This window comes from Harmonia axyridis, chromosome 4 (genome assembly GCF_914767665.1).
Source record: "Harmonia axyridis chromosome 4, icHarAxyr1.1, whole genome shotgun sequence".
In the NCBI taxonomy this organism is placed as follows: Eukaryota; Metazoa; Arthropoda; class Insecta; order Coleoptera; family Coccinellidae; genus Harmonia; species Harmonia axyridis.
Window position 1 is genome coordinate 3,071,737 of NC_059504.1, and position 12,593 is coordinate 3,084,329.

The following is a 12,593-nucleotide window of genomic DNA, read 5'->3' on the forward strand; positions in this document are numbered from 1 at the left end:
ATCTACTGAGGTTGCAGATAAATTAATAAATGCATTCTGAAATAATTTAATATTAACTTTCCTTTTTTAAATTTCCTTTTTTATTATGTGTTAAAAGCATGTGATGTATATCGTTCACCGAAAATAATTCTTTTCAATCAACACTAGAGTAAAATCCAACTTAAAACTATCAACAGCAACAGGAGTTCTCCATAATCTCTTCTAAGTAGTATATGGCCTTATCAGCTACTGACGGCATTTCTTCTTAAGTAATTCTGTAAAAATTAGGGAGATTTCTAATTCTAGTAAACATAGAGTAATAGTAATCAAGTCGTATATAGGTTGACTCATTTAAAAAAAACAACTCTTCTCTATATCTCTGAAACGATGATTCATTTCTAATTGAATCGGACACTCTATATTTGACTTGATTACAATGATACAAAGGACACAAGAAGGCAGAAAAACACAGGACACAGTCCTATTGAAAAGAGGAAGAAAGTCATAAAGAAAAAGGAGATTGTGGGTTCTTGAAGATTTTTTCTCTAGTTTCTTTTTTTATAGTTCTCGAGAATTTGGGACACCATGTAAACTCAAGGAGTATTCGCCCTACATTAATCCATCATGAAATAATTACCTTTTTTGCTATTTCCTTCAGATTATCTGAAATTCCTTTACCAGTCTCCATTACCAAACAATGGAATATCCCTCCAATGTTATTCAACAAAGTATGGGGATGATCAAATTCCACGAGTCTTCCAGAATCCATAACCATAACCTTATCTGAATCCATGATGGTATGGAGACGATGGGCAATTGTCAGGACAGTGCATTCATCGAAATTCGTTCTTATGGTAGCTTGGATCAACTCGTCAGTTTTTGGATCTACGTTTGCCGTGGCCTCGTCCATTATCAAAATATTATTCCTTCTTACAATAGCCCTAGCAAGACATATCAGCTGTCTCTGGCCGGCGCTGAAGTTTTTACCGCCCTCTGAAACTTCGTAGTTTAGACCATGCGCACTTTCAGCTACCAAAGTCTTGAGCTCGACTTTCTTCAATGCGTTCCACAAAGTGTCATCGTCGTATTCTTTGAACGGGTCCAAATTGTCGCGCAGAGTTCCAGAAAACAAGAATGGTTCTTGAGGAATGATGGAAATCTTGGACCTCAAACTTTCAAGAGAAATACTACTAGTGTCCAACTCATCGATGAGTATTTCGCCTTCAAAAGGTGTCAATCTAAAAATAGCCGAAATTATGGAAGATTTTCCAGCGCCTGTACGTCCAACTATTCCTATCTTGGCCTTAGCTGCGATGGAAAAGCTCAGATCCCTCAAGATTTGTGGTTCTCCTGGTGCATAGCTCATCGATACAGATTTGAATTGAATTGTTCCTTTATGTGGCCAACCTTTAGGAGGTTTTTTCGTTTTATCTGGCTCGGATTCAAGGTTACTATACTCCAGTACTCTCTCAACAGATGTCATTTGATTTTCTGCCTCGCTCCATTGTCGAACACCCCACTGCATTCTGCCAGTTAAACCCATTGCTTGAGTGATTGATAAGCCAACATTTCCTCCAAAAGAAGCTGAAACAGAAGACAAGCTAAAATACTAGCGCAGCTAGGGGGAGAAAACTTTGCTACTTTGCTCCAAACAAAATACCAACAATTCAGAGAGAGTTATGAAGGGTGTTTTTTTTTTCGAGGTATATATCTTTAAGTTGGCATTACTGTTCAAGATGGCGACCGATTTAACAGCTGTCAAGTGATTTATTCTCAGTTTGGTTTGGCAATTCTTCATGAACAGACTCACGCCTGAACAACGCTTGCAAATAGTGCAATTTTATTTCGAAAATAATGGTTCTGTGCGGAATAAGTATCGCGCACTACGTCCATTTTATTTTGTTTAGCGATGAAGCGCACTTCTGGTTGAATGTCTACGTCAACAAACAAAACTGCAGCATTTGGAGTGAAGCTCATCCTCAAGTGTATGTCGAAACACCGTTACATCCAGAAAAACTGACTGTTTGGTGCGCTTTATGGGCTGGTGGAATCATTGGTCCGTACTTCTTCAAAAACGATGATGGCCAGAACGTTACAGTCAATGGTGATCGGTATAGAGCCATGATTACTAACTTTTTCATTCCTGAATTGTCAAACAGCTCGTGCCACAATCGATTTATTGAAAGACACGTTTGGTGACCGCCTAATTTCACGTTTTGGACCTGTGAATTGACCTTCAAGATCTTGTGATTTAACACCGCTAGACTACTTACTGTGGGGCTGTGTAAAGTCATTGGTCTCTGCGGATAAGCCACAAACCCTTGACCATTTGGAAGACAACATTCGCCATGTTATTGCCGATATACGGCCACAAATGTTGGAAAAAGTCATCGAAAATTGAACGTCCAGATTGGACTACATCCGAGCCAGCCGTGGCGGTCATATGCCAGAAATCTTATTTAAAATGTAATGAATAATCCATCGTTGTTTTATTGCAATTTAAAGTTCTATAGCTCTAAAAAAACACCCTTTATTATATTATCATATAGATTATTTGTTTAGAAGAAACTCATGGATTTGGCACCATGACACACCAAAAGCATAGGGACATTATCGTTCTGTTCTGAAACTCTTCCCAAAACTGAAACCTCCCTTCAATAGGCTAACTCTGATGCAATTTCGTTCTATTGGCTAATTGATGGTATATCACAAAATAAATTAACAAAAATTGATTTACTATTAATTTCTAACCTGTGAAGAAAGTTGATACTGTGACGATAGCCACATAAATGATGCAATTCATATCGAGTATAAGTCCAAACGCCCTGTTGCAGGATAAAAATAAATAGTAGGCTGAGGTGTGCATATCCTGATGACTATCGAATTCTTCGATTAACTTGTTTTGACACTCGAATGCTCTTATGGTTGTTAGTCCTTGAAGCGATGCTGCTAAATGGGAAAATATAGGACTTCTAGCTGAAATGAATGGATGTTTTGGAATCTAGAGCTGGTATTCAGGACATCACTCACCTGTACCCTCTATCCGTTTAACACTTCTACTTGTTTTGATATAATATTGTTTGTAGCAATAGAAAAGGACCATAATGACAATTGTTGGTATCAGCATCCATGTATTGATGGACGCGAGTATAATTGAGACAGCTATAACAGTTATACCTATCTGCAAAAAAATGCAAAATAAATTTCTCAATCCTTGTCTTAACCATTACAGGGTGAGCGAAAGCTAGCTCTCAAGTTTCAAAGAGTTCTTCTAAAAGTCTAAGAAGTTATATGAGTTATTATGATTATTAGGTGTAGTAAAAAGAAATTCTCTATTTTGCCAATATCTGTACGGATGGTATTACTGTCTGTTTGGTTGGATTGACAGGATATTATCTACTACGAGCTGCTCCCCTAAGACACAACTGTTAACTCTCACTTTTTTATTGATTTACCCTTTACAAGTAGCTTTGAATGTCTCACCTCGATAGTGTCCAACAACAAGACTGGAAGCAGCTCGTCTATAGCACCTATATCCTTCGTGAACCTGTTCAAAATCCTCCCTGATGGATTTGTGTCGAAGAATCGCATTGGTGCTTTCGCAATCACTCGAAACATATTGTTATGTAAACTAGTGGATGCGCTGAGGCAATACTGGAAGAATGCTGTCGATCTAACCAACGACAAAACGATCAGTACTAGTATACAAATGGTGTAAATGTAGATGCAAAGTTCTGTACTCAATATGGATTGTGAATAGGAGTAGGTCCTTCCAGAAAGAGTATCATTAGAACGGTTTATTTGATCTACCGTGATGTTACTTGAATTTTTGTTTCTACCATTCGCCTTGTACTGTTCTAGATTTACCCTGAAAACATTCTGAACTCCAATAATGACCTCTGTTTATTCTACATTCGTTTAACTGTAGTAACTGTATGAAAGGCTTTTCCAATGTGATGATTAAAAAAAAAATTAAGTAAGTAGTCAAATCAATTTTACCAGTCAAACTGAAATAGTATATTGTGCAACAAGTGGGGAAAGTCCAACTTTTCTCGCGAGTGTGGAAGTTTGTGGCACGAGCCTGAAAGACGAGCGCCGCAAACACACGAGCGAGAAAAGTACTTTCTCTAATTCTGTGGTTATTCCGTTCATTCTTCCACATCTTGTAGAACAAAATCGTGCGAGAATATGTCAGAAACGCACAGTTTTCATGGTTATATTTTATTATTCTATGTTGGCACTCCGAACTTTCCGCTACGGCTTTATCTGTCAATTCATCAAATTGCCTTAAAGAAATCAGTTCTGCCAACCAACATTTTTCAATGCAAAAATCACTAAATTATATTTATGGAAATATTTCATTAATTTCAATGAAAATGCAATGAATTAGAGAAAATAATGTATAATACTCGTACAGAAGGCTCATTCTACCACTCGTTCATTCCAAAACTCGCCACTTCGTGGCTCGTTTTTGAATTTTGAACTCGTGGAAGAATATCAATGCCATCTGCACTTGTATTATAAATAACTATTCTCCACATGTTGCACACTATACTTTTCCTACAACTGCACAAATTTCAATAATTCAAGTAATGGACTTGATTCAAATCAAAATGGCCTTCGTTGACAGAATGTGCTAATTTATTGCGTTTCCATAGAAACGACTCAAAAGCCCAATTTCATTGGTCTACCGAGCGAGATGTGGGTAAAGTGCCGTGAGAAATAATATTTCTCACAGTATGAGCAATACATAGTGCTGAAATTGAGTAAGCTATGAAGAATACTCTACTTTTCATAGCAGTTGTAGGAAAATTTTATTTTGAGGGTCTGGATGACGAATCCCAAAAGTCATTGGGATATAAATTCATTTTGTATTCAATGGAGAGATTAAATTTTGAAGATCATTTCTTTCCAACTACTAAGATACGAAAAGAATTATTTTGATATTTCCCACTTTTGCCATATAACAACGATTACGATGCAATCATGATAAAAAATCTTCAATTTCTCCCCAATAACTTTTGTTCATTCAACTCGAACAGAACAGAAAGAACTTATATTAAAATCAATCAAATTGGTCGATCTTGATACTCACAGTAATGAAAAGAATCTCACCAGAATGTTATGAAGTAATCGGCCGAAGAAGCACAGATCTGAGTTATAAGAAACATCGAAATAACCGGAACATAGATGTACCACTTGCCTCCGGCTTTGAAATATTGCTTGTAAACATTAGCAGACATAGCTCCAGTACTCATGATCTCTTTCATATCCGTTGGAGATTCTTCTTTTTCCGCTTCCTTATCATTCAAGTCAACATGATCTGTTATTTCCAAATCGTATTTCTCGTCTTCGTCATCTTCCGAAGAATGTCCAAGATACTTCACTAGACTGCTGACGTCCTTTTGTAGATCTTGATAAGTACCAGAACGAACAAAAGTTCCGTTCTCCATTAGAAATATACGGTCCATGGTTTTGAGATATTGGAGTTGATGTGTTATGAGAAGAACGCACTTTTTGGAGAGGTATCCACATATGCACTGCTCGTATAGTTGCTTACCCACCAAAGTATCTACAGCACTCAGAGGGTCGTCGAATAGGTACAGGTCAGCTTCTCTGTATACAGCTCTGGCTAGGTTTATTCTGGCTTTTTGTCCACCACTTAACATCACTCCCTTCTCGCCTACTATACTCAAATCACCAAACGGGAACAGTTCCAGATCTTTTTGTAGCCCGCATACCTTCACCACCTCTTTGTATCTATCAGGATCAAAAGTAGACCCAAACAAGATATTCTGACGGATGCTTCCTTTGAACAGCCAAGACTCCTGGGCAGCGTATGATATATTGCCGTTAATATTTATGTTTCCTTCATGAATAGGCAGTTCTTTCAAGACCACATTCATCAAACTGCTCTTTCCACTGCCTACCACACCGATAACAGCAAATTTATTCGTGGATTTCATCTCTAAATTTATGCCAGAAAGAGTATTTTCGGCTACTTCTTTATCATTCCATTTAGCAGACACATTGGACAGTTTCAGTACAAAATCGTCGTTTTCTCCACAAGGATTCTTTTTCAATGGTACGTTTTTGAGTAAGGGTGTTGGTTCTATTTCATCAAGACCAAGAAGGGTTTCGATTCTCTTGCAGGACACTGAACATTCGGCAAATGTGGAAATCGCATCTGGAAAATTCACTGACACAGTTTTTGTCAAGTTGTTGTAGAAGGAAGTTATGACGAAGACGTATTGGGCTACTGGTGTTTGACCGTTCAATACAAAGAAAAGGATACACATGAATTGTGCTGTTCTGCTCATGTACATACTGTATGAATGCATGAAGGCGTTTACGTATGCTGCTCCTCGTATTTGTTTGATTTCCAACCTGTAAAGAGTAAATGTTTCTCATCATAATCTGGCCTAGGGACCTAGATGATCATGAATGATACCCATATCGTCAAAGGTCTTGCCCCCCCTATCAAATCTCATTGACTGATTCGTAATAGGTACATATTTATATAACGCATACCTTCTAGCAATTTCCACCAACTTGGAGAAAGGTTTCTCCCAAGTATACATTTTGATAACACGTATACCTGATATGATCTCATTCATAAGAAGAACTCTCTTATCAGTTTTCCTTGCTATCTTCAATCTGTATTTCGCAGAAAGTTTTCCATTGTACACTAAAACAAAGAGGATTATTTGAAAGCTATAACTATACAGGGTGAGTCTTCAACTTGTATAGGGTGTTTTTTTTCGAGGTATATAACTTTAAGTTGGTATTCCTGTTCAATATGGCGACCGATTTAACAGCTGTCAAGTGATTTATTCTCAGTTTGGTTTGGCAATTCATCATGAATAGACTCACGCCTGAACAACGCTTGTAAATAGTGCAATTTTATTTCGAAAATAATGATTCTTCGCGGAATACGTATCGCGCACTACGTCCATTTTATTTTGTTTAGAGATGAAGCGCACTTCTGGTTGAATGGCTACGTCAACAGACAAAACTGCCGCATTTGGAGTGAATCTAATCCTCAAGTGTATGTCGAAACACCGTTACGTCCAGAAAAACTGACTGTTTGGTGCGCTTTATGGGCTGGTGGAATCATTGGTCCGTACTTCTTCAAAAACGATGATGGCCAGAACGTTACAGTCAATGGTGATCGGTATAGAGCTATGATTACTATCTTTTTCATTCCTGAATTGAACAACCATGATGTCCAGGAGCTGTGGTTCCGACAAGACGGCGCAACATGTCACACAGCTCGTGCCACAATCGATTAATTGAAAGACACGTATGGCGACCGCCTAATTTCACATTTTGGACCTGTGAATTGGCCTCCAAGATCTTGTGATTTAACACCGCTAGACTACTTTCTGTGGGGCTATGTAAAGTCATTGGTCTATGCGGATAACCCACAAACCCTTGATCATTTTGAAGACAACATTCGCCGTGTTATTGCCGATATACGGCCACAAATGTTGGAAAAAGTCATCGAAAATTAAACGTCCAGATTGGACTACACCCGAGCCAGCCGTGGCGGTCATATGCCAGAAATCATATTAAAAATCTAATGCCACAAGATTATCTTGCAGATAAATAAAATTCATGTCAATCGAATAATCCATCGTTGTTTTATTGCAATTTAAAGTTCTATAGCTCTAAAAAAAAACACCCTCTACAAGTCAAGGACTCACCCTGTATATAATATTAGTTTTCCGCCAGAGGATATTTGAAATATTCGAATTATTTGCTTCTCAATATCTGACACTAATTTACGAGATGTCCCAAATTAGATACTCACTAAAAGCATCTCGAAATGAAAAAAGTTGAATGCTCGAATTTGGGACACCCCGTACAACATTTGTACGATTCGGTTTTACTTACTCTGTAAAGGTATGAAAATAATAACGAAAGCAATTCCAACCAAGGCGGTTTTTCCAAGTAGAAAATATAGTAGTATAGTGTCTGCTATAAGTTCTGAAGGTGCTATTATTAACAGGCAAACCTCCAACATAATGTAATCAAACATACGTACATCGTTGGATAGTAATGTGACAATCTGGCCAGTTGATGTGTCATTTATGGAATATTTGTTGAACTTGAGAATTTTTCTATATACTAAAGAACAAATCGCTACCCTCAATTTCATACCTGAAATGTAATAATAGTGAGGAAACAATGGTGAAAATTGTATATGTACTGTGAAGAATCTCTTTATTCTTTCATGATATTTACCCAATTGGATCATTCCCATCACGTATGTATGGCCAGATATGGATCCAACAAATATTATTAGTATTATGGCAATTACGTACAAAAGAGCTTGAGAGTCAGTTATACTTGTTTGTCCAGGAACATAGTAATTCAAAACCTGCATCAAGAGTATTGGTTGACATAATCTGAAACCCAAATAGAAAATTAGAATCGAATTAAAATATTCAATTTATATATTCATATATATATAATACTTTGAGCTGTATTCCGAAATCTTTTGAAGGTGATAACAGAATGATATTTTTGCAACTATAACCCAAAGAAATTTCTTCAATGTTCGGAGTTTTCATTCCAATGGATGAAGAAGTTTGAGGAGACCAATTAAATCAAAATCAAAACCCTGGCGCCAAATGTTATCGAGAACGTGAAACGGATCTGTTCGTGAAGATCCCTACCTCGCCATTCGAAAGCAATCAAGTGCTTTGAATGGGAATAGATCATCACTACACCGGATTTTGCACAAAGATCTATAACCAAAGAACATAGTTCCAATAGTATGGAGCTACATACAACTGGCTTTTGTACATATGAACCTCAGTTTGCGACACCTTGTATGAAGAGTTTGAAGCTTCAAATCTTCCTTTTTAACGTTAAGATTTGCACTGGGATTCCATTCAATAGATTTGCCATTGGCCTCCTTGATCATAGTGTAGTTACAACACTGGTTGTTAGCATCAATCCTAGATGATTGTCGAAGAATTATAATATGTTGAAACTTGAGTTCATCATCACTTGACGACCTTCAATACCAGTTTCATATGAAGTCTTAAAACATTATTGCTCACGTCTAATGAAAATGAACTCTTCACTCCAAAATTGAATTCGTCTACATCTTTCACCTGTCTCTCATAATGATTATAAATACTTATTTTCGAATATGGTACAATTCTTATAATTCATATAATAAAAAGACTATCTATCAGATCTTCACAAAAGGATACCTCTCACTCCATAAGGGAAAGTGGCCACCTGTCAAATTTTGAATATGTTATAGTCCAAGTCATTCCAAACAAAAATTTCAATAGACAGAAGTTTTTCTGTGGGCTAGTTTTGACGCTATATATATTTGTTCTCCATTGTTAAAAAATACAAAACGTTATCCTGGATAATCATCACTTTTTTGAGTTATCAAGATGTGAACAGTCATTAATATGAGATACTATTAAGAGCATTGTTCTTTGGTGTTGTTAGATTTGGTCATTTATACAATTTTCAAAGTTCAATTCCATATTCGATAATGGTTACAAATCGTATTAGCGATCTATAACCAAAAAATGGTTATGAATCATATTCTACATCTTAATCTACTTCACATTCGAAAAAATATACGGTGTGTTCCTTTCTAACCTGTGCTAACAACCTTCAAAAGAGGTCATACAGTCAATAGATTATATTTTCTACCTGAATCCTTCAAAGACAATGAGCTCAATAATTGTTCGGAAACATGTTATTGAAAACCATAATTATGCTCTATAATTTCAATAAACGTTGGAACATCCGTAGAAAAAGTCAGCTATTAGCAAGATATCTTAGGAAATATACAAAAAAAAATTGAAAATTGAATTTATGTGTCTCATTTCAATTTCCTCTGAATTATTTTCAATACTTACTTGGGAGCAAATACCAGGAAAAAGTTAATCAAAATGTAGAAACGAATTTCAGATTTGAACACATTCCATAGAGCCCTAACTAGTGACTTTCGTTTAGTTTTCACTTGTAACATCCATTCTCTTTCTAACTTATTACCTAACATATTCGACCTGTGGTCTCTTAAAGGTTTGTAGAGATCATCTTCAGTTAAGTCTCGCGCATTACCCTTTGCAAAAATTGGTAAGGTCCATCTGAAAAAAAAAACCAGTGAAGTTTTAAATATTCTTCCTTCCGATATTCAGATAGAAATTTAAGACATCCATATCTCCAAAACTATAAACGGTATAAAATATTGTATAACAATATTTGATCCCAATTTTATGGTTATGTGTTACCAGGCTCCAAGAATATTTTTTTTTAGGATCTGATGGATTCAAATTACAGAGTTTAAAAACATTGAAATCAGGTGACTAATTTGGATTAAGCCAACGTTTCGTCTATGCATTTAGACCCCATGAAAGCAATAAAGAAAAAGTCACAAAATAGTTAAAAAAATAAATATGTATACATGAAACGCAAAATAATAAACAGACAACTACAGGACCGATACTCAAGATCTAAATCAAGTATATGGAAATTTGTTGAATAGATATCATCAATTCCTCCATCCATAATAAATATTGAACACATGACATATACAGGGTGGCCATTTGAAAACGAAACAGACGAGATTACAGACGAAATAAAGTTTTTCGATAGAAATGCTCGGACAGGTCGATTTCTGTTTCGAGGGGGACAACTTAAGATGTAGGTTACGGACGCATAGCGCTTCAACCCTTGCTACTACAACCCTCACCCCCAAATTTTGAATAGGGAAGATGGGGTGAGTGATACCTCATTTGAAAGGTATTTTTATACTGATTTCAGCACAGTAATTGTTTTTTCATTTTATGCATTAGTTCTCGAAATATTCTTAAGTAAGTATTTGAATATGAAGTGGTGTTTTCACGGCACTTGTAGTGTTTTGTGAAAAATCGACATTTTGAGCTTCAAAACAACCATGACTGTGGCTTCCTTCCTAACTAACTAACGCATGAATATTATGAGAACTAATGCATAAAATGAAAAAACAATTACTGTGCTGAAATCAGTATAAAAATACCTTTAAATTGAGGTATCACTCACCCCATCTTCCCTATTCAAAAATTGGGGGTGGGGGTTGTAGCAGCAAGGGTTGAAGCGCTATGCGTCCGTAACCTACATCTTAAGTTGTCCCCCTCGAAACAGAAATCGACCTGTCCGAGCATTTCTATCGAAAAACTTTATTTCGTCTGTAATCTCGTCTGTTTCGTTTTCAAATGGCCACTCTGTATATGATAATCACTCATTCAATAGTTTGTTTTGACTGTGATTGTAATTTTTAGGTACGTTTTTCATATATTTCCTTTTATTACATTTATTTAAACCTATTTTGTTATTTTCCCCGTAGCATTAATGAAGTCTCACCCTACAGGTGATCCGAAAGACCCTACACTTTTGAAAATTTCCTTTAAAAGATGTCAATAAGTCAATTTTTTGTTGACAGATCATATATGCGAGAAATATCGTTGAGACCCTTTCAGCTGAAAATATGCAGTCATTTCAAACTCAGATTATGTTGCTTTTTCCGCGTGGTCTCCATTTCTTTTTTTTAAAATTGAATGTTTCCAAATATCTTGATGATTTCTTTGAAATGGCTTATCTTCAATTGATATCAGTTATTAGTGGGTATTGAGTAAAGTTGCGTAATATTATCCCTTTGAAACTGTATGCGTGGAAAGTATACTGCCGACCATACAAATTCAAAACATTTTGAAAATTTTTGGCAGAACATATCTCAACAAAAAATGAAGACTTCTCACAAGGGTATCTGACAAGCAAAAAAAAAATGATGCCATGCGTTTTGAATAAATGAACCTCTTAACATTTTTCGGACCATCTTTGGAATGATCAGTAATTCCGTAAATTTGCAGAAGACAGAAAACTTGGGAAAACAATAAATAAAATCGTACAATAATCTCGATCGGTTTTCAAGATATGATCTTTAGTTTAAAACATTAGACCATTCAAGACCAGGGCCAATAGTATTCTCACTTGCGTGATTATTTATCGCCAAATTTCTGAGATATTTTCTTTTATTTAATTCCAACCAATACTTGGGAATAGCTGTTATAGTTCCTGAGCTCAGAACAGCAGAGTAAAATTTTTTTCCCCAAACGATTCTGGAGTGTCATTATTAGAAATTGCAAAAAAAATATTTCAAATGTTGTTCGGAAATACGACTAAAAAAGACTCACATGAAGAAGAGATTCGACAAGAAATTGTCAGTCTCTCTAGGATTCTGTTTTCTTTTATCAGATCTTTTCTCTTCCATCTCCTGAAACTAGACTGTAATAGTAAGTTCATCCAATATGTACATTAACCCCCGCACTATATGAGAATCATATTACGAGTTATCATCTCTACAACACTGTCATGAGGAATGAATTATCGCAATTATAAAAGGACATCATGCTTGCTCGATTGCTCAATTAATGTTCTATTAAAGTTTCTCTACTTTGCTTAATCACAGTTTTCATAAGATTTATGCTAGATCAACTTGATTGACACCTCAGTTGACAATCAGAATTATGGAAAGTTGTGTTCACGTTTAGAAGAACTGTATTTTACGTTGCTACCTCAACGACGCGACTGACATA

General features: G+C 36.0%; 1 protein-coding gene across 2 annotated transcripts; it reads right to left on the bottom strand.

The window, feature by feature from the left end:
- Positions 1-30: 30 nt before the first annotated feature.
- Positions 31-12,572, bottom strand: LOC123679112 (probable multidrug resistance-associated protein lethal(2)03659). 2 transcript variants are annotated; one of them, XM_045616492.1, is made up of 12 exons: positions 12,326-12,572; positions 12,192-12,271; positions 9,876-10,106; positions 8,227-8,390; positions 7,876-8,142; positions 6,511-6,667; positions 5,095-6,366; positions 3,463-3,847; positions 3,010-3,160; positions 2,731-2,955; positions 617-1,563; positions 31-254 (listed from the first exon to the last, which is right to left on the bottom strand). In XM_045616492.1, the coding sequence occupies exons 2-12, from the start codon at positions 12,266-12,268 to the stop codon at positions 222-224; spliced, it is 3,909 nt and encodes a 1,302-aa protein (XP_045472448.1). In that variant the 5' UTR covers positions 12,269-12,271; positions 12,326-12,572; the 3' UTR covers positions 31-221. The 2 variants fall into 2 exon arrangements, with proteins under 2 accessions (XP_045472448.1, XP_045472449.1); XM_045616493.1 differs by having other exon boundaries at positions 12,192-12,277.
- Between the last annotated feature and the right edge of the window lie 21 nt (positions 12,573-12,593).

Excerpts from the sequence above, each read along its gene's own strand:
- LOC123679112 (XM_045616492.1), bottom strand. The coding sequence starts at position 12,268 with ATGGAAGAGAAAAGATCTGATAAAAGAAAACAGAATCCTAGAGAGACT. Across the intron at positions 6,668-7,875 it reads TATTTTCATACCTTTACAGA|TGTACAATGGAAAACTTTCT; the intron begins GTAAGTAAAACC and ends TCTTTGTTTTAG. Across the intron at positions 255-616 it reads TGAAGGAAATAGCAAAAAAG|AATTACTTAAGAAGAAATGC; the intron begins GTAATTATTTCA and ends TAATTTTTACAG.